The sequence below is a fragment of the Pantherophis guttatus genome, chromosome 2 (genome assembly GCF_059756535.1).
Source record: "Pantherophis guttatus breed Tessera chromosome 2, ASM5975653v1, whole genome shotgun sequence".
Classification (NCBI taxonomy): domain Eukaryota; kingdom Metazoa; phylum Chordata; class Lepidosauria; order Squamata; family Colubridae; genus Pantherophis; species Pantherophis guttatus.
The window spans coordinates 9917556-9942871 of record NC_142064.1 but is presented as its reverse complement, the minus strand read 5'-3'; the positions used below and the strand labels follow the sequence as shown (position 1 = coordinate 9942871).

Genomic DNA, 25316 nt, shown 5'->3' with positions numbered 1-25316 from the left:
CCCAATGTTCAAGGTTCTGGAAGAGGATCATAAAATGATCTTAAAAAATCCATACACCTGAGAGACAATCTTCTTTCAGGTAATCTGATGCTTAATTAAGGCTTTCAAAGTAAAAAACCAGCATATACAGTAAATGTAGTCTGGTATAGGTGGTAATATGTCCCTATTGGTCAAGTCACATTATGGGCAAGCTACTGTATAAAAACAGGGAGCAAACTCTACACTCACTAGCTCTGATGACGTTGCCTAGTTAGGTAATCAAACGTCTGCCAGAAACTTCCCCCCCCCTCTCCAAACGTCAGAAAATACCAAGGATTCTGCAATTCAACCCTGAGTTACAAATATTCTTTTCTATTGAAATGACATTACGCTTGGAAAATTACCTCGGAAGGCCAATGAAGTCACATTTGACAGACTTCAAGAGAAACTTCCTCAAAAGACAGGATTTGGTTGAAAAAAAAAAAAAAAAGGAAGCCGCTTACAGAAGCCAGGACACCAAAATATTATTTTAAACCATACTCACTTTAAACTCTCCAGAAAAATATCAAGGCAGGAAGGGCGCAAAAAGTCACACAGGTTGCCAGGGAGTTTAAGAGCAAATCTGTGAAGAAAAAGCGAGCAGGAAACAAAGTTCTTCAAAATAAATAATTTTTTTTAAAAAAAAACCCAAAACATCGTCTTACTCAAAAACTGAAATGCAAAACATCCAGCATGGTATGCAAAAAAAAAAAAAAAAAAGGAAGCTGCAAATGATATTCAAAAATATTTGAATACTCAAAAAGCAGGAAATCAGCAAAGGACTGAGCCTCTGGATAAATTATTTGCATTTATCCTTTCCCTCAAAGATGAAGAGGTGATATGTCTGCCTGGATGAATACTGTATTTCAGAAAGACAGTTTGAAGAGAAAAAAAACCTAGATACACAAAGGCTACATTTTTCTAAACCTTATCGGAAATTGAAGATGAACAAATGACCAGATACAAATGTTTTCTGCTGAACAGACTGTCCCGTGTCAGGCACAAAAGCAGCTGGTGACCTTGGGCCAGTCACTTTCCCTCAGCCCTAAGAAGGAAGCAATGTAACCCTGTTCTGCAGAAACCTTAACAAAATAGAACGGAAAAACAGACTTCCAAGGGACCTTGGAAATCTTCTAGTCCAGGGGTCACCAATCTTTCGGACCTCAGGGACCACTAAATTCATATTTTTTTTCAAAAAAAAATTGATTTATATGCCGCCCTTCTCCGGAGACTCAGGGCGGCTTACAATGCGTTAAGCAATAGCCTTCATCCTTTTGTATATTTATACAAAGTCATCATTGCCCCCACAAACTGGGTCCTCAATTTACCCACCTTAGAAAGGATGGAAGGCTGAGTCGACCTTGAGCCTGGCGAGATTCGAACCTGCAGTAATTGCAGGCAGCTGGTCTTAATAACAGGGTGCTTTAGACCACTGTACTACCAAGGCTCTTGGTATTTTAAATTTAAATTTAATTTTAAATCCCGCGGACCACTAATATGATGTGCGTAATGACCGGCTGGGTGGGCGTGGCTAGGTGGTCATGTGACTGGGTGGGCATGGCCAACTCGATGTCACTCACGTCGAGGGGCTCCTTGCCAGCCTCTCCTCGCCCCTCCCCTCCCAGCCACTCCTCCCCTCCCCACCCGGGCTCCTTAGGGCCCCTACAGGAAGCAGTTGTTGGAGCTAAGCAGCCACCACGAGAAGGAGGCTCAGCAGAAGCACCTCACTGAGGACTAGGAGCATAGGCTTTCCAAGCAGAGGGAAGACCTGCGGGAGTGCAAGGCCAGGTGCCGGCGCCTGGAGGCTCAGCGGGCTGAGATGGTCAACCAGTTCCAGGCCATGATGCAGTCTCACTGGAACAAGGCCCTCCGGCTCTTCGCCACCAGTGGCTCTTCCCTCCAGCCTTCGCCCAAAGCCCCACACCAGGAGGCTGAAGCAGACCCCTAAGTCGGAATTTCTGCCCCCCTCCAACCCGCACAAAAAGACCTCGAAGGGGGAGACTCTCTGCAGCAACGCAAACATTCATTGCATGTATCCGTCCCAGGGGCTGTAGTTTGAGGACCCCTAATTTAGTGTAATAAAATTCAAATAATTTTTCTGCGGACCACCAAAATTTTCTCACGGACCACTGCTTGATGACCGCTGTTCTAGTCCAACCCCTGTTCAAGAAGGAGACCCTATACCCCTGATGGCGAACCTATGGCATGGGTGCCACAGGTGGCACGCGGAGCCATATTGGTGGGCACGCAAGTGTTGCCCTAGCTCAGCTCCAGTGCGCACCAGCCAACTGATTTTCAGGCCTTCCGGTCCCACCGGAAGTCAGGAAACTGGCTGTTTCCGGCCTCCAGAAGGCCTCTGGGGAGATGGGGAAGGCTGTTTTTGCCCTCCCCAGGCTTCTAGAAAGCCTCTGGAGTCTGGGGAGGGGGAAAAACGGGCCTACTGGGCCCACCGTGCCATCGCGTGCCAAACGCAGGGGGAAGTGTTGGGGGGGATCATGTGCGCATGCACGGGAGGGCGGGGCACATTGAATTATGGATGTGGGCACCCGCACCCGCGATCCCCCACGCGACCCCCACTTTTCGCACGCGACAGCAAAAAGGTTAGCCATCACTGCCCTATACCATTCTAGAAAAATGACTATCCAATTTCTTCTTAAAAGAGTCCATTGTTGGAGCATTCACAATTTCTGGAGGAAAGTTGTTCCACTGATTAATTGTTCTCACTGTCTCCTTAGTTCTAAGCTGCTTCTCTCCTTGATTAGTTTCCATCCATTGCTTCTTGTTCTGCCTTCTGGTGCTTTGGAAAATAGGTTGACTCCCTCTTCTTGTGGCAGCTCCTCAAATATTGAAATGCTGCTATCGTATCGCCCGTAATCTTTTTTTTTCCCACTAGACTAGACAACCCCGATTCCTGCAAAAAAGCCTGTAGGGATTCTCAGTCATCCAGGTCATAGTTGGACTGGAAAAAAAAGAAAGATAGAAAAGAAAAAAAAAAGAAAGAAAGAAAAAAGAAAAAAACCAGAAAGTCCAGTTGCCTCCTGAAAAAGCACCTTTGGGTCATTTCCTGCAACCTTTCTTCATATAAGTGTCTATGGAGATTCTCCGTCATCCACTTCATGATTGTCCCAAAGGTGCTTTTTCAAGAGGCAACTGGACTTTTTGGTTTTTCTTTGAAGACCTTTCGCTTCTCATCTAGGAAGCTTCTTCAGCTCAGAACAGAAGAAGCTTCTTGGCTGAGAAGTGAAACGTCTTCAAAGAAAAATCAGAACGTCCAATTGCCTCTTGAAAAAGCACCTTTGGTAAGTGGGGTGTGTGTTTGGGGATTGTTATGTGTGTTGGACCTGATCTTTGGGTGTTAAGTGAATTTTGTTGTGTGGGTATACTGCAGGGGTGGGTTCTACTTACCACGCGCCTTGTTTCTCAGATCGCTGGTGACGACATCCGGGGCGGTAGGCGGGGCCTCCCACCCAGAGGTGGGTTTCAGCAGGTTCTGACCAGTTCTGGAGAACCGGTAGTGGAAATTTTGAGTAGTTCAGAGAAGCGGTAGTAAAAATTCTGACTGGCCCCGCCCCCATCTATTCTCTGTTTCCTGAGTCCCAGCTGATTGGGAGGAAATGGCGATTTTGCAGTAACCTTCCCCTGGAGTGGGGTGGGAATGGAGATTTTACACTATCCTTCCCCTGCTACGTCCACCAGGCCATGCCATGCCACACCCACCAAGCCACACCCACAGAACCGATAGTAAAACATTTTGAAACCCACCACTGCTCCCACCGGTTTTACTACCGGTTCTTGCGAACCGGGCCGAACCGGGGGCAACCCACCACTGGTTTACTGTGTATATATGTACAATGACAATAAAGTGATTATTATTATTATTAGTCATATGTTTTAGTTTCCAGTCCCCTAATAATCTTTGTTGCTCTTCTCTGCACTCTTTCCAGAGTCTCTACATCTTTTTTACACTACAGTCACCAAAACTGGATGCAGTATTTTCAGTGTGGTCTTGCCAAGGCATTATAAAGTGGTACTGACACTTATTTATTTATTTATTGGTTCGATTTATATGCCGCCCTTCTCCGGAGACTCAGGGAAGCTTACAATGCGTTAAGCAATAACCTTCATACTTTTGTATATACCTGCTTAGTAGGGCTTTCGCCCCCCCCTCTTCACGTGATCTGTATCCTATCCCTTTGTTAATGTATTTTAGGATTGCATTGGCTTTTTTGGCTGCTGCAGCACACTGTTGGCTCATATTTAAGTGATTGTCAACTAGGACTTCAAGATTCTTCTCACAGTTACCGTTTTTGAGCCATGTCTCGCCTAATCTGTACCTTGCCAAGAACACTGCAGGAACCTATCCTAGCAGTCTCCCAAAATCGGACACGATTGAATGATAGACAAAAAAAAAATATTACCATTACGTCCCAAGGCCACGTAATCCGCCCTTTGCCACCTTCTGATGAGCTAAATCAATGGGGAAACCAGATTCATTTAACGACCTTGTCACTAACTGAACAACCTCAGCGATTCACTTAACAACTTTGGCAAGAAAAGGCGTGAAATGGGGCAAAACTCAACAAATGTCTCATTGAGCGACCGAAACTTTGGGCTCAGTTGTGGTCGTAAGTCGAGGACTGCCTGTACTGTGCAACATGCTTGCTTCTGCCTCTTCTGTGTGTATCTGTTCCTTTTTTTTTTTCTTCAAATGTTTCTATTAAGTCCGACTTCTCTTTTATTCTACTGAGCCTGAAGTGTTGAATTTGGAATAAGTGACTTTGTGGCTAAAGAGAGAGAAGCTTCGTTGAGATCTCGTCTTCTGAAATGGGTACCGGTTGTTTCTGATTCTTGGTAATCCGTTGAAGGATTTAAGACTCGATTCTCAAATGAAAACTGCCTGTTTCTCACGCTGGCAGGGAAGTACTCCAAACGGTAGTAGCCCTTTTGGGTTTCTTATGTAAACTTTAGAGGAAATTGAAAGTTTAAAAGAGAACTTCTGAGGGAGGGCCAACTCACCACACTACCGAGAAATAATCCCCCAAACGGCCCAGGCTATGAATAGTTTAACCTTTAATGTAGTGTTTCTCAACCTAGAAGCTTCCAAGTAGGAGGACTCCACCTCCCAAAATTCCCAGTTGGGGCTACGTAGGCTGGGAATTCTGGGAGTTGAATTATGTAAACTTTCGACATATCTAGAAAGCTGCCCAAATTGAAAAAGAGTGATTTAATCTTTGGACCCCCCTCCTGGCTCCTAGGAGAATGCATTTTGGGGGCAGAAAACATCTGGCTTCCTCTTTCATCTGTGGGGAGAAAAATCCAGTCCGGTTCCAAGCCGGAAGAAAAACGCTGAAATTAAAATGGAGGCTGGCTGCAAGGAAAGAAGGTCTCTGTTTATTTGGTTTTCCAGAAACTTCAGTGACAGCAGAAATGTTTCCGGGGTGGCGGACAAAATGGCTGAGTGAGTGGATGGATTTTTATAAGGTTCTGGGGTTTTGTGATTGAGATGCTCCAGGGGGTTGTGCAATGTAGTGAGCCTTGTGTCTTTTACTATTTCAATGGAGGTGGGTTAATCCTATTATGTCCTAAAGGTCATGTCCTGTCCTTGGAGCTGGGTGGGGGAATGCAAATTCTTAATCCTATCAGCTCCAGCCTGGGGGACCTTGTGGCTGAAGGTGTTTTGTTTGTGAGTAGATTGGCCCAGTCGTTCTGAAGTGATACAAAATCTGCATTCCTAAATGCCAGCCTCTTCAAGCTTCTTAGATTTCCTATGGCAGGAAGAGTGGGGCTGCTTTCTGCCTTTGTTAAGATTTTTCGCCGTTTCTCCTTTGGGAAAATATAATATTCTGCCTCTTTTAATATTCCCTAAAATATTTCATTCTCTGGCAGGGGGGAGGGGTCAGCATCAAGGCAGCCACATATATATAAGTGTTCTGTCCCCGTCTCACACACGCACACAAACAGACAGCCAGGGGTTAAATAAAACTTGCAGACAACAAATTCTTTAGATAAGAGGATTGGCAGCAACCCAGTAGCTGCTTTCCAAGAACTTTACTCATAGAGGGAGGGGTTGTTCCTCCATCAGATAAACCCAAACAAGATACATACAGTTCAAGAATTGTCAAGTCCAGTCCGTATTAAATCCAAGGCAGATAACGTTGTTTCAAAGATACAATGTGACTCGCTAGTAGTTTAGTTTTGTCAGTCACAGAATCTGAATGGCCACCTCACCCCCTTTTATCCCTTGTGGGGTGTGGTCCAGTACTCAGCTTAATCTCTGGCACGCCTCCTTTTCTGCTGCGTGCGCTTGTCTCTCCGATGCTGGCGTGGATCCAGCCAAGACTTATCTCCGTCACTGTCCGACTGCGAGGAGATACCTGGCTCCTGGCCAATCTCTTCTCCTTCAGGAGACACCTGAGGCATTGCCAGAGAGGAGGGTCCTGGAGAGGGAGGCCTGGCCAACTCCTTCTCCCTCCGATAAGTCGGCCTCAGGGGTCGGAGTCACAACAATAAGTGTGTTGTGGTTTGTTGGCTGCCGGTCCCTCCAGCAGCTGAATCAGAGGAGGAAGAGGTGTGGGAATCAGGGTCAGCATCAAGGCAACATGAGAGCTGCGAGGGGGAAGAAGGAATGGAGCTGGCAGAGAGCGAGAGAGACAGAGGTGGAGCCTAGGCCATCCATCAGCCCTCAGACGGAGAATCAGCAGTCCCCAGGTCTGGAGGTGGCTGATGAGCAACAGGAGGAACAGCTGGGTCCAGTGCCTGATGCATGGATGCACAGAAGGCAGAGGAGAGCAGAGCAGTGGAAATCTGTGGGCTGATCCTTGGGACAGAAGAGCCACCATTGCTAGCGAAGCTCCATCCTAGCTCTGGGGATAAAAGGCAGAGGGGCGGAGCTGAATAGATGTGGCAGACAACTATTTATCTCCCTGCCGGACAGACTTGTTAGCCTGCGTTGAGAGAGAAACTTTTTGCTGGCGCTCCTAATAAAGGAATCTTTGAGTTAACTCTCTACATGGGGCTCCCCTTGAGGAGCACCCGGAGGTTCCAGCTGGTCTAGAATGCAGCCGCGCGGGTAGTTATGGGAGCAGCATGGCGCTCCCATGTGGCTTCCCTCCTGCGCGAGCTGCACTGGCTCCCGGTGGTCTTCCGGGTGTGCTTCAAGGTCTTGGTTACCACCTTTAGAGTGCTCCATGGTTTAGGACCGGGGTACTTACGAGACCGCCTTCTGCCACCAATAGCCTCTCACCACCCATTACGCTCCCATAGAGAGGGGCTTCTCAGGGTGCCGTCAACCAAACAGTGTCGACTGGCGGCCCCCAGGGGGAGAGACTTCTCTGTGGGGGCACCTGCTATCTGGAATGAGCTCCCCCCAGAGATACGGAGGATCCCGGATCTGCGCACTTTCCGCCGTGCCCTCAAAACATTCCTGTTTCAGCAAGCCGGCCTGGCCTAACTTTCCCTTTATATTGCTTTTTTGATTTTATTTTAAACTGGGATGTCTTGAATTATCTAGGACCAGAGTGTTTAGTATATTTTAATTGGTTTTTTAACGTTTGTATTACATGTATTTTTATCTTTCGCTGTTCACCGCCATGAGTCTCTCGGGAATAGGGCGGTATATAAATTTAATAAATAAATAAATAAATAAATAAATAAACTTCAGTGGGTTTGTCGTGTTAGGCGAGCTGGGTCAGAACAAAGTGTTTCTCATCCGTGACAACTTTAAGATGGGTGAACTTCAACTCCCAGAATACCCCAGCCAGCATGCTCAGTCTAGTTGAATTATTGGGGAAGCCAGTCTGTGCTTCTTTCCCACACTTTCTATGTTTCCTGTGGTTAAAGCGTACTTTTATTTTTCTAACCATTTCTGCATATTTTCTCCAAAGTCTGTGTTTCTTTGAAGGGTTTTTTTTTATTTATTTATATGCCGTCCTTCTCTGGAGACTCAGGGCGGCTTACAAGCCATTAAGCAATAGCCTTCATACTTTTGTATATTTTTATACAAAGTCAGCTTATTGCCCCCACAAACTGGGTCCTCATTTTACCTACCTTAGAAAGGATGGAAGGCTGAGTCAACCTTGAGCCTGGTGAGGTTCGAACTTACAGTAATTGCAGACAGCTGGTGTTAATCACAATGCTTTTAGTCTGCTGAGCCACCAGGTTTTCTCCTGATTCTTGCTTAGATAGGCAGCTGAATTGGTCTCCAGGAAGAACCAGCTTTCATTCCCTTATCTTGGCCCTTATCCCAGTTTGTCCTTCCAGATGTATTGGACTACAATTCCACGTTGACCGAGGATGATGGAAGGGGCAGTCCACGTTTTCTGGAGGATGACCTATTAGGAAAAAAGTCTTAATGAGATGCTTAGGATGTCGGTGAAGAAACTTAGCTAAATTTACTTCACTGACTTTATCATGTCCTGGGCTTCTAGCGTAGTGTTTCTCGAACTTTGCCACTTTAAAATGTGTGTGGATGTTAAAATAAGGGAATACCACCCAAGAACACAAAAATGAGGAAATGGAATTGCATATTGTCAAATAAATATCGTTATATAATGAAAGATATACATATTTAGATATACAAATATTTAATTACCGTGATAACTCTACTATCAAAGTTCAGGTATTATACTTGATTTTAATGTTTAGTTTGTTTATGCATAGTATGTTTGTTTGGATGTATTTATGTTTTGTGTTATGTCAATAAAAAAAATAAAATAAAATAAAATAAATAAATAAAATGTGTGCGGATGTCAAATATGACCTTGGGCTGTGTTCTGTCCCAGCTTCCCAAACACGACAAACCCTCTGAAGTCAACTCAAAGATTCCTTTATTAGGAGCGTCAGCAGCCCCGGCAAAATGTTTCTCTCTCAACGCAGGCTAACAAGTCTGTCCGGCCGGGAGATGAATAGTTGTCTGCCACATCTATTCATCTCCACCCACTGCCTTTTATCCCCAGAGTTAGGCTGGGGCTTCGCTAACAGCAGTGGCTCTTCCAGCCCAAGGACTGGCCCATAGATTTCCACTGCTCTCCTCTCCTCTGCGCATCTGTGTGTCAGGCACTGGACCCAGCTGTTCCTCCTCTTGCTCATCAGCCACTTCCAGACCTGGGGGCTGTTGACTCTCCATCTGAGGGCTGACAGATGGCCCAGCTCCGCCTCTCTCTCTCTCTCTCTCTTTCTCTGCCAGCTCCGTTTCCTTTTCCCTCTCGGAGCTCTCAGGTTGCCTTGATGCTGACTCTAACTCCCACGTCTCCTCCTCCTCCTCCTCTGATTCGGCTGCTGGAAGGGCCGGTGGCTGATAGGCCACAACAGGCTGCTTCTAGCTACCACCGTGGAAAATGCTGTGCATGTTATTTATTTATTTTATTTATTTATTTATTTGATTTGATTTCTATACTGCCCTACTCCCGAAGGACTCAGGGCGGTGCACAGCCAAGCAGTAAAACACATACATACAAAATTTAAAAATAGAATTAAAATCAAATTAAATAGTTTTGGCCCAGACAAATTAAAACCCCAAACTATTTAAAACCAATTTTAAAATTTGAATATATAAAATACTAAAAGATATTTAAAAATTAAAAATCTTTTATAAAAGAGGGAGAAAATTAGGCCAGGCCTAGAGCGCGGCGGAAGGTGCGCAGATCCGGGATCCTCCGTATCTCTGGGGGAGCTCATTCCAGATAGTAGGTGCCCCCACAGAGAAGGCTCTCCCCCTGGGGGCCGCCAGTCGGCATTGTTTGGCCGACAGCACCCTGAGAAGACCCTCTCTATGGGAGCATACCAGCCGGTGGGAGGCTATTGGTGGTAGTAGGCGGTCCCGCAAGTACCCAGGTCCTGAGCCATGGAGCGCTTTAAAGGTGGTAACCAAAACCTTGAAGCGCACCCGGAAGACCACCGGGAGCCAGTGCAGCTCGCGCAGGAGGGATGTTACGTGCCTAACAAAGTTTTAAACTTTCTTTTTTAGACAACAGACTTGGTCAGCACAGCCGGATATGACAACATCATCCAACACTTGAATGACGGCAGGAAGAACTGCAAAGAATTTGAAGACTTTTTGCGGGAAAGGTGCGTATGACTGCTTTCCTGGAATGGTGAAAGGTTCTTCAATGTTCTCATGAACTTTCTAGCTCCACTACAGGTAGTTCTTGACTTACGAACACTCGCTTAGCGAACATTTGAAGTTATGACGGACTTACGCAGATCTGCTTATGATCTGGTTGCAGACTTCTGATGGCTGGCCACACACACCCTGCTCCAGTGGTCACACATCAATCTCAAAGTAAAGTCTTACACTTAGGCAAGAAAAACCAAAAGTACACATATAGACTGGGTGGAATAGAATAGAATAGAATAGAATAGAATAGAATAGAATAGAATAGAATAGAATAGAATAGAATAGAATAGAATAGAATAGAATAGAATAGAATAGAATAGAAAACATGGAATGGAATGGAATGGAATGGAATGAATAGAATAGAATAGAATAGAATAGAATAGAATAGAATAGAATAGAATAGAATAGAATTTTTTTTATTGGCCAAGTGTGATTGGACACACAAGGAATTTGTCTTGGTGCATATGCTCTCAGTCTACATAAAAAACCCCAGGCTTAATAGCGGTAACTGTGAGAGGGATCTTGGAGTCTTAGTGGACAACCAATTAAATATAAGGTAGCAGTGTGCGGCAGCAGCCAAAAAAGCCAGTGAAATCCTAAACTGCATTAACAGAGGGATACAATCAAGATCAAGTGAGGTACTCATACCATTCTATAAAGTCTTAGCAAGACCATAGTTAGAATACTACATCCCGTTTTGGTCACCACACTATAAAAAAGAGGTTGAGATTCTAGAAAAAATGCAGAAAATATGCAACCAGGATGATTAGGGGACTGGAGACTAAAACATACAATGAACGGTTGCAGGAACTGGGCATGGCTAGTCTAGTGAAGAGAAGGACCAGGGGAGACATGATAGCAGTTTTCCAATATTTGAGGGGCTGCCACAAAGAAGAGGGAGTCAAGCTATTTTCCAAAGCACCTGAAAGCCAGACAAGGAACAATGGATAGAATCTGAACAAGGAGAGATTCAACCTGGCAATGAGGAGAAATTTTCTGACAGTGAGAACAATCAACCCATGGAACAGAAGTTGCCTTTGGAAGTTGTGGGAGCTTCATCACTGGAGGCTTTCAAGAAGAGACTGGACTGCCATCTGTCAGAAATGGTGTAGGGTCTCCTGCTAGGGCGGGGGGTTGGACTGGATGACCTATGAGGTCCCTTCGAACTCTGTTAATCTGTACCTATCTATACGATTAAAGCATTGTGGGTCCTTAAACACCATTTACTTGCATTTTACGGCCGTTTGCAATGTCCCACAGTCATAGGCTAGCAACTTGCAACTTTTACTTTTACTTTCCGGCAAAAAGCACCCCTTGGGTTTGCTTAAGGACCGCGGCGTTCAGTGCAAAATAGGTTGTAAAACTGGGTGCAGTCACATGGTGGCCTGCTTAACAAACACTATGACGTTTGACTGTAATTCCAGGATCAATTACGGTTGTAAGTTGAGGACTACCTAAAAGTTTGAAATAGGACAGTGATGGCTAACCTTTTTGCCGTCGTGTGCCAAAAGCGGGGGAGTGAGAGGGGGGTCACGCACACGCTTGCCCACATCCATAATTCAATGCGCCCTGCCCCCCACTCATGTGCGTGTGACCCCCACTTTTGGAACACGATGGGACGGTGGGCCTAGGGAGGACGAAAACAGCCTTCCCCACCCCCCTGGAAGCCCTCCAGAGGCCGGAAACTGCCCGTTTTGTAACTTCCGGTAGAACTGGAAGGCCCGTTTTTCGCCTTCCCAGGCTCCAGAGCCTTTCTAGGATTTCCTCTAGAATTTCAGTGGCTGATCCTTGGCAGGATGAAACTAGGGTTCAGAGGTCTTTGCTTGCCTGGATCCTGAATTTTTACGCCAATCTTTGTCTGTTTCAGGGCTTCTGTAGAAGAGAGATATGGGAAGGAGCTGATCAGCTTGTCACGGAAGAAGCCCTGTGGGCAGACAGAGCTCAAGTAAGCCAGTCCTGCTTGTTGGGAGAAAAACAGGTTTGGAGAAATCTCTTAGCCATCATTCTCGGTCAAATACCACGTTATTCACCTAGACTGGGTGTCTGCAACCTGTGGCTCCGGAGCCGCATGCGGCTCTTTGGGCCCTCTGCTTTGGCTCCCTGTTGGATGATCCCACCACTGACTGGCCCCACCCCTTGCCCTCCCCTCCCAGTCACTTCTCGCCTGGCCTGAGAAAGTAAGGGTGATGGCGGGGGATGGAGAAGTGGCCGGGGCAGAGACAGAGAGATACAGAGGGGGGGGGGGGAGAGAGAGAGAGAGACATAGAGAGATACAGAGAGGGGGGGAGAGAGAGGGAGGGGGGAGGGAGGGAGGGAGAGAGAGAGAGATGTCAAAAGGATTTTGTAGTTTCTGTTGTTTTTTAACAACTGGTTCTCTGCTCTAATGACCGGCTGGGTAGGCATGGCTGGGGGTGTGTGGTGTCATGTGACTGGTGAGACGTTGAGTTGGCCACGCCCACCGAAGTTTTGTGGCTCCCGGTGTTTTCTTTTCTGTGGGAAACGGGTCCAAATGGCTCTTTGAGCATTTAGGGTTGCAGACCCCTGACCTAGACTTCAGCCTGGCAATTTATCCCTAGTTTATTTTTATTTATTTATTTATTTATTTTTTAATTTGATTTATATGCCGCCCTTTTCCGGAAACTCAGGGCGGCTTACAATGCGCTAAGCAATAGCCTTCATCCTTTCGTATATTTATACAAAGTCAGCTTATTGCCCCCACAAACTGGGTCCTCAATTTACCTACCTTAGAAAGGATGGAAGGCTGAGTCAACCTTGAGCCTGGTGAGATTCGAACCTGCAGTAATTGCAGGCAGCTGGTCTTAATACCCAGCTTAATAACAGGGTGCCTTAGACCACTGTACTACCACGTTTAAAAAAAAGTTCCAGATGAACTTCTGAAAATGGGAAGGAAGTCTTATTTGACACCCTTGCTTTGACGGTTTATTTCTTTCTTTTTAAATAATGACTCACATATCATCGGTTGCATCCATGCGGGAACGAATTCATAGGGAGCACTTCCTGAAGTCTCCTGCTGAGCCATTGCAGTTATTTTGTCATTTGTTCAGGTTGGCCCTATGCCTGATCTACGTGGGAGTACTCCCAAGGGTTGGAATTCAGTTCCCAAGTTTGTAGGAAAATGCAGTCAAGGAAAGACGGTTTGTCTTTGGCTTGATGCGTGGCTACCAGTTCCCATCCATTGCCACTTAGGGAGACAGATGACTTGGTCTAGCAGTGGGCCTTCTCCGTAGACTCCCTCTGCCACTGTCAAGGACACCTGACCGCATACCTGTTTTCATTCCTTGGGATCTCTCTCTCTCTCTCTCTCTCTCTCTCTCTCTCTCCCCCCTCCATATATCTTTATCTATATCATTCAAATATCTATATGATCCATATATCTATATCTCTCTCCATATATATACTGTATCTATTTCATCCATATATATCTATGGAGAGAGGGGGGGAGAGAGAAAGAGAGAGAAAGAGAGGGAGAGAAAGAAAGAGAGAGAGAAAGAGAGAGAGAGGGAGGGGGGGGAGAGAGAGAGAGAGAGAGAGAGAGAGAGAGAGAGAGAGAGAGAGAGATAAGGATAATTTTATTTCTATACCGCCCCTCTCCCGAAGGACTCGGGGCGGTGTACAGCCAGGTAAAAACACAATACAAATATCACAATTTAAATTTAAAAAATTATTAAAAGTATTACATTTAAGGCCAATTAACTAAAAAACCCAAAAATTTAAGAATTCCAAATTCTTAAAGAGAGAGAGAGAGAGATATGTCTCGACTGGTCTCTCTTTCTCTGTCTCTCTCTCTCTCCCTATCCATCCATCCATCCATCCATCCATCCATCCATCCATCCATCCATCCATCCATATCTATCTATCTATCTATCTATCTATCTATCTATCTATCTATCTATCTATCTATCTATCTATCTATATTTAAAATATCCCACTTTTATCTGTATAAATAACTCAAGACAGGGAAAATAACTAATTCTTCTTTTTCCTTACAACAACAAACCTGTGAGGTGGGTTGGGCTTAGAGAGAGGGGGACTGGCCCAAAGTCATCCAGTCAGTCTTCATGCCTAAGGCAGGACTAGAACTCACAGTCTCCTGGTGATTGACTCAAACTCACCCAGCCGGCTTTCATGCCTAAGGCGGGACTAAAACTGTCAGTCTCCTGGTGATTGGCCCAAAGACACCCAGTTGGCTTTCATGCCTAAGGCGGGACAAGAACTCACAGTCTCCTGGTGATTGGCCCAAAGACATCCAGCTGGCTTTCATATCTAAAGCGGGACTCGAACTCACCATCACCATTATCAGATTTCTAGCCCGATGCCTTAATCACTAGGCCAGGGGTCAGCAACCTGTAGCTCTGGAGCCGCATGTGGCTCTTTCACCCATTGCTGCGGCTCCCTGTCACTCAAAATATGCATCACAACCGCCAATGTGTGATACCCGCCGGCACGCAATTTATTGAGCTTTTCATCCCCTGGTAGGCCAACCATAGGTAAATCCAAGAAAAGAAAAGTTTCAGAAGAAAACAGAACATTTAATTCAACTACATATGCTAGTTTTGTGGCCGCTCAAGAAATAGTCAGCACAGGAAGGGTTTTGTGGCTCCCGGTGTTTTCTTTTTCTGTGGGAAATGGGTCCAAATGGCTCTTTGAGTGTTTAAGGTTGCAGACCCCTGCACTAGGCCAAACTGATTTGATCTCAAAGATCTCCCCCCGATTTTCCATTGTCTTAAGGAACAACCTGCTCCTCCTTTCATCCTTCAAACAGAGATTGAGTTCCCATATTTGTTTTACAAGCCATTTGCTGGTTTCACCCAAGGCACAAAATTAGAACGTGTTCTGCATCTTCATGGTTTAGCAGTTTGGGGGAACCCAACTAAGAAGGTATGCAACTCATCTGCTGTGGGTCAGTGCATTGTATGAACTTGACCTGGGGCATGAGGCATGCAAGGTTTTGTTCTTGTCACTTCCTGAACTAAATGTGTCTTCTGGAGTTTGCATTTCAAGTGTCCTTTCAATGATTGAGAAACATTTCCTCGGCCACTCAGAGAAGTCACTAGCAAAGGAGGAAAGAGAAGTTCAGAAATTTATCTGACTTGTAGAGCTATGTTCTGAGTTTCATAACTTGCCTAATCAGATGTTGAAACGGGACTAATTTCTGGAAGCCCGTAAAAAAGTCTTGGGGTTTTTTTTTTGGTGTGTTTTTGGTGACATCAACACAATTTCACGGTTGCTCGACTTCATTGTCTGTTTTCCTTTCATTTTAGTACCCTCAGAAGAGCACTGGAGGTTTTCAAACAACGTAAGTCATCTGCGGCGTCTTACAAAAGTTGAACTTCTTTGGTGGGGAAATAAATTAGCTTTATCGGTGGAATCTCCCTGTACATTAAGCCACAGTTTCCATAATACTCAGATAAGGTGGTCAGTATACATGCTGGTTGAGGATAAAACCAGTTGAGGTCCTACTGTATATGTGTTGTGGCCCACCAGTGGCCAGTGGAGCTGGTAGCAGATTAGGACAGTAAGGAGGTTGGGGAGGAACACGGGCCAGTCCTGGAGTCTGGGGAAGGCTCTGATGAGGGCTCTGCGTCAGAGGCAGAGAGGGGGCCAGGCCCGGATGCCAGTTATCAGCTGCCTTCGGAGTCAGACATCAGTGAGGCAGAGGAACAGCTGGATCCTGTTCCCAGTGTAGGCATGCACAGAGTTGCCAGACGAAGGGAACAGCTAAAGAAGAAGGGTCGACTCAGGAGTAAAGCCACAGGTGGACGATGAATGGCCCGTCCCAGAGGGAATAAAAGAGGAGCGAAAGGGGAGTGGAGTTTGCAGGAGACAATTAGTTCGCTTAATTGGTTCGTGACTCTCCGAGACTTCTTGCCAAGTTTTGAAGATATCGGCCTGGCAGCTCTCCAAGCCAGATAAGGTCTGTGGCTGTAAATTCTCCCTTGAAAGACTTTGCTGGATGTGAATGAGAAGAATTCACAGTAACTTAATAAAAAGGGGTTTTTTTTGTCGGGACAAGGAGTCTGCTTCATGGTTTGGGGAAGCCTAGGTCAGAACAATATGGTAGAGGGGTAGATCAGCGTGGGGAAAGCTAAGCTAGACAAACCAAAGAATTGACACTGTCTCTCTATTTAGATGACCATGGCTTAGTGCTTGTCTAGGAAACCCATCCAAGATGATCCAACAAACCATGCTTGACCATGGTCTGTCAAGGATGCTCATGTTTGGTCTGTCTCCCCCCCTAGTTTTACAATGTCTGTGCCAAGGAGAAAGAATAAATCAGATTTCATTTCTATGTTTTTATTAGTGAGTCACAGGACTCATAGAATTAAAAAGATTAGTTTAAAATGAAGATTGCGATTGTGAAGCCCTTGGTGATCACTGAACTTGGTTGTTTGCTTGTAGACATTTCATTACCTAATTAGGTAACATCATCAGTGCTAGAAGGAAGTGGGGCTTGTTCTGTGTTATTTAAATTGTTATTGTAGTTCTTACTAATGATCCTGCTGGTTGTCCCAAAGGTGCTTTTTCAAGAGGCAACTGGACTTTCCGGTTTTTTCTTTGAAGATGTTTCGCTTCTCATCCAAGAAGCTTCTTCAGCTCTGTTGGTTGATCCTGCTGGTTGCAAAGGTCCAGTTGCTTTGCTCTGGGCTTGCTTAGTTCTTACATCAAAGCCATCAACCCAACAAGCCACAACACATATACAGTAGGACCTCAACTGGTTTTATCCTCAACCAGCATGTATGGTGACCACCTTATCTGGATATTATGGAAACTGTGGCTTAATGCACATGGAGATTCCACCGAATCTTCAGCGAGGTTGAATGCAACCTGGTTGCATGCAATTGTGTGAAGGATGGAGGTTGCATGAAATTTATGTGAAGGATGGAGCTTGTTTCATAACACCACCTTCAAAATTAACTTCCCCCATGGATGCCTGTGCCAGAAACCTCTACAGCAGGGGTGTCCCCTTCAAGCCTTGGGAACTTCAACTCCCAGAATTCTGCAGCCAACATGGCAGCAAATATACCTAATACTCCTTCCTCCTCCTACTTTCCTCAGAACAACAACCCCTTGAGGCGAGTTGGGTTGAGAGAGAATGACTGGCCTAAAGCCATCCCACCAATCTTTGTGCCTAAGGCAGGGCTAGAACTCACAGTCTCCTGGTGATTGACCCAAAGACATCCAGCTGGCTTTCATACCTAAGGCGGGACTAGAACTCACCATCACCATTATCAGATTTCTAGCCCGATGCCTTAATCACTAGGCCAGGGGTCAGCAGCCTGTGGCTCTGGAGCCGCATGTGGCTCTTTCACCCATTGCTGCGGCTCCCTGTCACTCAAAATATGCATCACAACCGCCAATGTGCGACACCTGTTGGCACGCGATTTATTGAGCTTTTCAATCCCTGGTAGGCCAACCATGGATAAATCTAAGAAAAGAAAAGTTTCAGAAGAAAACAGAACGTTTAATTCAACTACATGTGCTAGTTTTGTGGCCGCTCAAGAAATAGTCAGCACAGGAAGGGTTTTGTGGCTCCCGGTGTTTTTTTTTTCTGTGGGAAATGGGTCCAAATAGCTCTTTGAATGTTTAAGGTTGCAGACCCCTGCGCTAGGCCAAACTGATTTGATCTAGACTAGAACTGATTTGAGACTAGAACTCTCAGTCTCCTGGTGATTGGCCCAAAGTCACCCAATTGGGTTCCATGCCTAAGGCAGGACTAGAATTCAGAGTCTCCTGGTGATTGGCCCAAAGAGCCTTGATAGTACAGTGGTCTAAGGCACCCTGTTATTAAGCTGGTTATTAAGACCAGCTGCCTGCAATTACTGCAGGTTCGAATCTCGCCAAGGCTCAAGGTCAACTCAGCCTTCCATCCTTTCTAAGGTAGGTAAATTGAGGACCCAGTTTGTGGGGGCAATAAGCTGACTTTGTATAAATATACAAAAGGATGAAGGCTATTGCTTAGTGCATTTTAAGCCACCCTGAGTCTCCGGAGAAGGGCGGCATATAAGTCAAATAAAAAAAAAAAAAAGTCACCCAGTCGACTTTCATGCCTAAGGCAGGACTAGAACTCTCAGTCTCCTGGTAATGGCTGGCTGAGGAATTCTGGGAGTTGAAGTCCACAAAGCTTAAAGTTGCCAGGCCTGGACATTCCTGCTGTAGAGTTTGAGGAACCCTAGTTCTCAGTCTGAGTCACTGGAAAGAAGCCAACATTTTAGGCTATGTTAGGGCATGCAGCCTGAGAGTTTCCCACATTTCTAGATTATAATATGGTGATGGTCAGCAGGCATGAACTTCTGAGATAAGTCTTGTTCATCTTTGGATAGAGTTAGTCACTAGGGTCATGCCCTGGTTGGGAAGCTGGAGAAATCTTCTTGACCTCAGAATGTGAAGCACTCCGTGTATATCTCAGATGTCATAGGAACACTCATCTTTTCCCTAGTATTTAGCATCTGTAGAAGTTCTGGTAATCCAAGGTCTGTTGGAAAAAGCACAGATCTGTTAAAACTAATATAGAATAGAATAGAATAGAATAGAATAGAATAGAATAGAATAGAATAGAATAGAATAGAATAGAATAGAATAGAATAGAATAGAATAGAATAATAACTCTATTGTCACTTTGAATGTACACTAATCAGCATACATTAAAGTGAAATTTCATTGCATACAGCTCTCAAAGGGTCACCACCTCCAATATACACTAAAAATATAACAGAATAAATAAATAAATACAGATAAATACAGAATTATGCATATACCCGCATCTGTTATATGTCACAGAGAAACAACAGTCCAGTTCAAATGTATACCTGTACATGGTGAGAGAAACGAATCTTGTGAGTTTACCAGACAGATGGCATAAGGAACAAAAGTGTTATAGAATCTGATAGTCCTGCTAGAGATACTTCGAAACCTCCTCCCAGTGGAGAGCAACAGAAACAGGTCGTAAAGTGGGTGTGTAGGGGTCTCTAGCAGTGCTTTGAGCTCTAAGCACAGAGCACTTACAAGTGGCATCCTGAATACCAGGAAGTGAGTTAACTATGATCTTCTCTGTTGTCCATACCACTCTCTGTATGGATTTTCTATCTACGGCCACCAAACTAAAGAGTGATGCAGTTTGTTAAAACGCTCTCAATCCTGCCTCTGTAAAAAGTGGCCAGGACAGAAGGAGAAAAATGTGCTCTCCTCATCCGACACAGGAAAGGCACACTTCACTGGTTTGCACGTTTCACTAAGATAACGTGTGGAGAGACCAGTTCAGATTGTTAGTTATCTGAACCCCCAGATATTTAATACTGTTGACCATCTCTGCAGCTACATCCTTGATAATGAGTGGAGTATGACTAACAACTTGAGATGGCTTTTTGGGACGACTCTTTGCTAGCCAAGAGATTACAGCAGTTGCTTTTATCAAGCCTAATGTCAAGTTTCGAGGTCATCTCAAATAAATTGCATTTCAAACAAAGTCTTTGATAAAAACTCCCATTTATTGAGCACGACATTCTAAATCCTGGCTCATCGTAGCCAACACTGACTTCCAGACCCAAAACCCTCCCTTTCCGTTCCCCACTTCCCTGCACTCATTGGCCATCTTCCAAGTCATTCTACCCCTAATCTACTGCTCCAGCTCAAAGGAATTTCCCCCCTCCCATCTCATCTCCTAGGGGATATTATCTCCAGGGAAAATAAGTAGGTGAAAAGTCAGATGTCCCTTTCCAGACGCCTCCACTTCTTCTTATGTCAGCACTAGAATAAATGAAGCTTGAAGTGCTGACACCTAATTTGTTTTGACCATGGTTTGGAGTATAAATCACAATGGCTGGTTCATACCCAGTGAAATGTTAGGCCCAGATAACATGATGGCTCATAGCAGAGTTCCCTTAATCTGGTTATAGCCTTCCAACCTACCTTGGATTGAAGGCCTTAATTTAAGACGGAACACCTGTCTTGCCTATAAAATAACCAAGTTTGATCTTTGGAAGGTCACACTTTGGAAGATGCTTACCTAAAGAATTGGTAGTTGGTATATGTCATTGATGGCGAACCTTTTCGGCACCAAGTGCCAAAAAGGTTGTGCGGAAATGCCATGCGCTTGTGCACGTGCTCGTCAGGCACACACTCTGGAAAAGCTGAACTTCTGGATTCTAGCATGCATACCGCTTCACAGTGCTTTAACAGCCCTCTCTAAGCAGTTTACAGAGTCAGCCTATTGCCCCCAACAATCTGGGTCCTCATTTTACCCACCTCGGAAGGATGGAAGGCTGAGTCAATCTTGAACCGGTGAGAATCTTATTGAAGCTATAAACCATGGTTTGTTTGGATGAGTTTGACTTTGATTTAAAAGGATGTGAATCCAGACATTGTGGTTTGTAGGCCAGATTTATGCTTAACTATGAATTGTTTGGTAATTGTAGCGTAAGGAATGGACCATGTTTAAGCAAATGATGGCTTTGCGCAAGGCACAAGTCCAGTTGTAGAGTTTTTGCAACTGGTTTCTCATATGTAAAATGACAAGAAAACTGGCTTTCCTATCTGAGTTGATGTTCTTGCTCCTAGGCGTGGAGACTGTTGGCCAAATCCATATGCAGTTAGCCCAGAATCTCAGGGAAGAAGCGAAGAAAATGGAGGATTTCAGAGAAAAGCAAAAACTCCATCGTAAAAAGGTGAGGAATTGGGGGGGGGGAAGGTATTGTTGGAAGAAAAATGCAGGTCCAGTTCAAAGCTGGGAATAAAATGAAAGCTGCTTAAAAAAGACAGTTTATGGATGAGCAGAACCAACCACAGCATGAGTTCTGGGACAGCTGACAAAATGGCTGAATAAGTGGATAGATCTTTATAGGTTTCTGGGGTTTTGTGTTTGAGATGCTCCAGGGGGTTGCACAATGTAATGAGCCTTGTGCCTTTTGCTATTCTAATGGTGGTAGGTAAAACCTATTATGTCCTAAAGGTCATGACCTGTTCTTAGAATTTGGATGAGGGATATAAATTCATAATTCCATGACCTGGAGCTGAAGGTGTTTTGTCTAGGACTAGATTGGCCCAGTCTCTCTTAATATATCCATCTCTAAAGTCTTCAAGTATCTGATGTAGGCTGTTTTACTATGCAGGAAGACTGGGGCTGCTTTCTGCCTTTAAGAACATGTTTCTCCATTTCTCCTTTGAGCAAATATTCTATCCTGCCTCTCTTAATATTAAGAACAAAGAATATTTAATCTGGGCAAGCCGGGGGGGGGGGGGCTGTCTTCCTATATTTGCACCTGTTGCAAGTGTCAAAAACGGTCATAAGTTACTTTTTTCAGTGCTGTTGTAACTTCAAATGGTCACTAAGCAAACTGTGAGAGGGATCTTGGAGTCTTAGTGGACAATCAATAAAATATGAACCAGTAGTGTGCGGCGGCAGCCAAAAAGCCAACACAATCCTAAATTGGAATAACAGAGGGATACAATCAAGATCAATTGAGGTACTGATACCACTCTATTAAGCCTTAGTAAGACCACACCTAGAGTACTGCATCCAGTTTTGGTCGCCACGCTATAAAAAGATGTTGAGACTCTAGAAAGAGTGCAGAGGAGAGCAACCAGGATGATGAGGGCACTGGAGGCTAAAACATACGAAGAACAGTTGCAGGAACTGGGCATGGCTAGTCTAGTGAAGAGAAGGACCAAGGGAGATATGATAGCAGTCTTCCAATATTTGAGGGGCTGCCACAAAGAAGAGGGGGTTAAGCTATTTTCCAAGGCATCTGAAGGCCAGATAAGGAATAATGAATGGAAATTGACCAAGGAGAGATTCAACCTGGAAATAAGGAGAAATTTTCTGACCGTGAGAACAATCAACCCATGGAACAGAAGTTGCCTTTGGAAGTTGTGGGAGCTTCATCACTGGAGGCTTTCAAGAAGAGACTGGACTGCCATCTGTCAGAAATGGTGTAGGGTCTCCTGCTAGGGCGGGGGGTTGGACTAGATGACCAATGAGGAATGACCAATGAGGATGACCAATGAGAAATGAGGAGGAACTTTCTGACAGCGAGAACAATCAACCCATGGAACAGAAGTTGCCTTTGGAAGTTGTGGGAGCTTCATCACTTGAGACTTTCAAGAAGGGATTTGACTGCCATCTATCAGAAATGGTGTAGGGTCTCCAGCTTGGGCTATGAGATCCCTTCCAACTCTGTTAATCTGTTAAACCTGTTAACAGTTAGGAGCATGGTTGTTAAGTGAATCTGGCTTCTGTTAACCTCTTAAGGTGATGCTTAGGTTATATTTCAAAGTTCAGAATGAAAAGCTGCCAATTTTTAATTTTTTATTATCGAAGGACATCCCAATGGGATGGGTTTTTTTTTTTCTTTCTCCACTAGACATAAGTTGAGTTTGAACAAAGCACAGAGTAACCAAATGCCCAAGAGTATGTAGAGGAAGAAACAGGACTATTACAGAAAATGTTCTCTGGTGTACGGCGGTGTTTCTCAACCTTGATAGCTTTAAGAGGTGTGGAAGTCTCAGACTTCCCCAGGAAACATGGGCAGGTTCCCATGGGTGAATTCCCATGGCTGTCTGGGGAATTCTTGAAGTCAGCAGATCTTCAAGATGCCAAGATTGAGAAACATTGGTTTACGGGAAGGAAGGGGAAGCACAAAAAAGAAACTCAGTCTAACTCAACAGATAGAACATAGTATATAGGGCTGAAAGGGACCTCAGAGGTCTTCTAGTCCAACCCCCTCCCCAAGGCAAGAACCCTTATAGCATACTGGTTAAATGGTTGTCCAGTCTATTTCTGAAAACTTCCAGGTATGGAGCACCCATAACTCCAGGAGATAAGCCCTTCCATGGATTAATTGTTCTCCCTGTCAGAAAGCTTCCCCTTATTCCTAGTGTCAGAACTTCAACCTGCATTTACTCTAGTGCTGACATAAGAAGGAGAAGAGGGGTCAGCTGGCAAGAGGACGCTTGACCTCTCACCTACTTATTTTCCCTGAAGATAATATCCCCTAGGAGATGAGATGGGAGGGGGGACATTCCTGCGAGCTGAAGTAGTAGATATGGGGAGAGTGATTTGGAAGAGGGCCAATGAGACGCAGAGAATTGGGGAACGGAAAGGGAAGGTTTGGGGTCAGGAAGTCAGTGTTGGCTACGCCACAATCGGGGACAGGTTGTTGTGCTTAATAAAATGAAAGATTCTTCAAAGACTATTTGTTTGGAAATGCAATTTATTTTATTTGAGACGACATCGAAACCTGACACCTAGCTTGGATCACTCCTTAACAAGTTTCCAGAATAGAATAACAGAGATGGAAGGGACCTTGGAGGTCTCTAGTCCAACTCCCTGCTCAAGTAGGAAACCCTATACCAGAGGTGTCAAACTCAAGGCTTGCGGGCCAGATCTGGTCCCTGCGGCAGGGGTGGGTTCTAAATTTTGTTAGTACCGATTCTGTGGGCGTGGCTTATTTTGTGGGCATGGCTTGGTGGTGGGGGTAATGTAGCTGGGTGGGCGTGACCACTTTTTTTTTTTTTTACTTTTAAAACTATTTTTTCTACAACCTTAAGAGGTTGCAGAAAAAAATGCTTTGAAAAGCCTCTCTGCCGATCAGGCAACTCGGCTGAGATCGTCAGAGGCTTTTCAAAAGCATTTTTTTTACCACCTGTTCGGCTGAAGAGGTTGTAGAAAAAATGCTTTGAAAAGCCTCTGACGTTCCCAGCTGAGCTTCGGGATCAAAAGAGGGTTTTTTTTTTTTTACTTTTAAAAGCATTTTTTTGGCCGAAGAGGTTGTAGAAAAAATGCTTTTAAAAGTTAAAAAAAAAAAAAAAGCCTGTTCATGGGCATGGCCAGCCAATGTTATTACCGGTTCTTGGAACTACTACTTGGAACTAAATTTTTACTACCGGTTCTTGCAAACTGGTGCGAACCGGGAGCAACCCACCACTGCCCTGTGGGGTGCTTAGATCTGGCCCACAGGCCCACCGAAGAAAGGAGAATGAAGAGGGATGGAAAAAGAAGAAAAGGAAGGAAGGAAGGAAGGAAGGAAGGAAGGAAGGAAGGAAGGAAGGAAGGAAGGAGATTATAATGAGAGTTAGGGACGGTTTGAAGGAAATCCTGCCTTAGCACTTGGCCACCACAGATGCCCCCGACATGACTGATGTCGAGCTGGCCCCGCCCACCCCAGCCCCCCTGAGGTTGTAGAAAAAATGCTTTTAAAAGCCTCTGACGATCCCAGCTGAGTTGCCTGATCGTCAGAGGCTTTTAAAAGCATTTTTTTTACAACCTCTTTGGCCGAAGAGGTTGTAGAAAAAATGCTTTTAAAAGTAAAAAAAGAAAAAAAAGAAAAAAAAGCTGGCCACGCCCACCCAGTCACATTATCCCCCCCCCCCCCCCACCAAGCCACACGCACAGAACCGGTAGTAGTAACCAATTTTATATTTCACCCCTGGTTGAAACTCTCTATGGGTTAACAGAGAACTGTGCTTTGCAAGGTTAAAAATAAAAGAGTGGTTTTTTTTTTTTTTTTTCCCATTCTTGTTGTGCGGTCTTCTATTTTTAGAAGGGGGAAATGTTTTGCTTGGAAACAAAGAGTGGGTTTTTTTTTTAATTTTTATTTTTTTTTTCTTTCACAGATTGAACTAATAATGGACGCCATTCACAAAAACCGGAATCTGCAGTACAAGAAGGCCATGGAAGTGAGTGGTTCCTCCCTTCTGTTTATTAAAATACGTGATAATTGTCTGTCCCCGTCAGCTCGCTCTGTTCTGCAATTCCCCAGGCCAAGAGGATCTACGAACAGCGATGCAGGGACAAAGACGAAGCGGAGCAAGCAGTTCATCGGAGCACCAACCTGGTCACACCGAAGCAGCAGGAAAAGGTAAGAGGAGATCCATGCAGGGCAATGAATGAACAGCTGCAAAGTTTTGGGCTTCAATTCAATGACCGTTTTGCCCCAAAATGTTCTGACCCAGCTCCCCAAACACGACAAACCTTCTGTAGTTGAAGCAATGATTCCTTTAATTAAGAGGGCCAGCAGCCTCGGCAACAAGTTTCTGTCTCACCGCAGGTTAACAAGTCCGTCCGGCAGGGAGATGAATTAGTTGTCTGTTACATCTATTCATCTCCGCTCCCTGCCTTTTATCCCCAGAGTTAGGGTGGGGCTTCGCTAGTAGCAGTGTCTCTTCCATC

The 25316-nt window shown here is 44.9% G+C and overlaps 1 protein-coding gene across 2 annotated transcripts in view; it reads left to right on the top strand.

The window, feature by feature from the left end:
- Positions 1-25316, top strand: part of PSTPIP2 (proline-serine-threonine phosphatase interacting protein 2) — a 60658-nt gene that overhangs the window by 19092 nt on the left and 16250 nt on the right. For both annotated transcript variants that reach the window (XM_034403887.3, XM_034403888.3), the window contains exons 2-7: positions 9983-10083; positions 12000-12077; positions 15415-15449; positions 20708-20814; positions 24761-24823; positions 24907-25005. In XM_034403887.3, coding sequence (XP_034259778.2) covers positions 9983-10083; positions 12000-12077; positions 15415-15449; positions 20708-20814; positions 24761-24823; positions 24907-25005 — 483 coding nt within the window. The remainder of the gene's footprint in view (positions 1-9982; positions 10084-11999; positions 12078-15414; positions 15450-20707; positions 20815-24760; positions 24824-24906; positions 25006-25316) is intronic.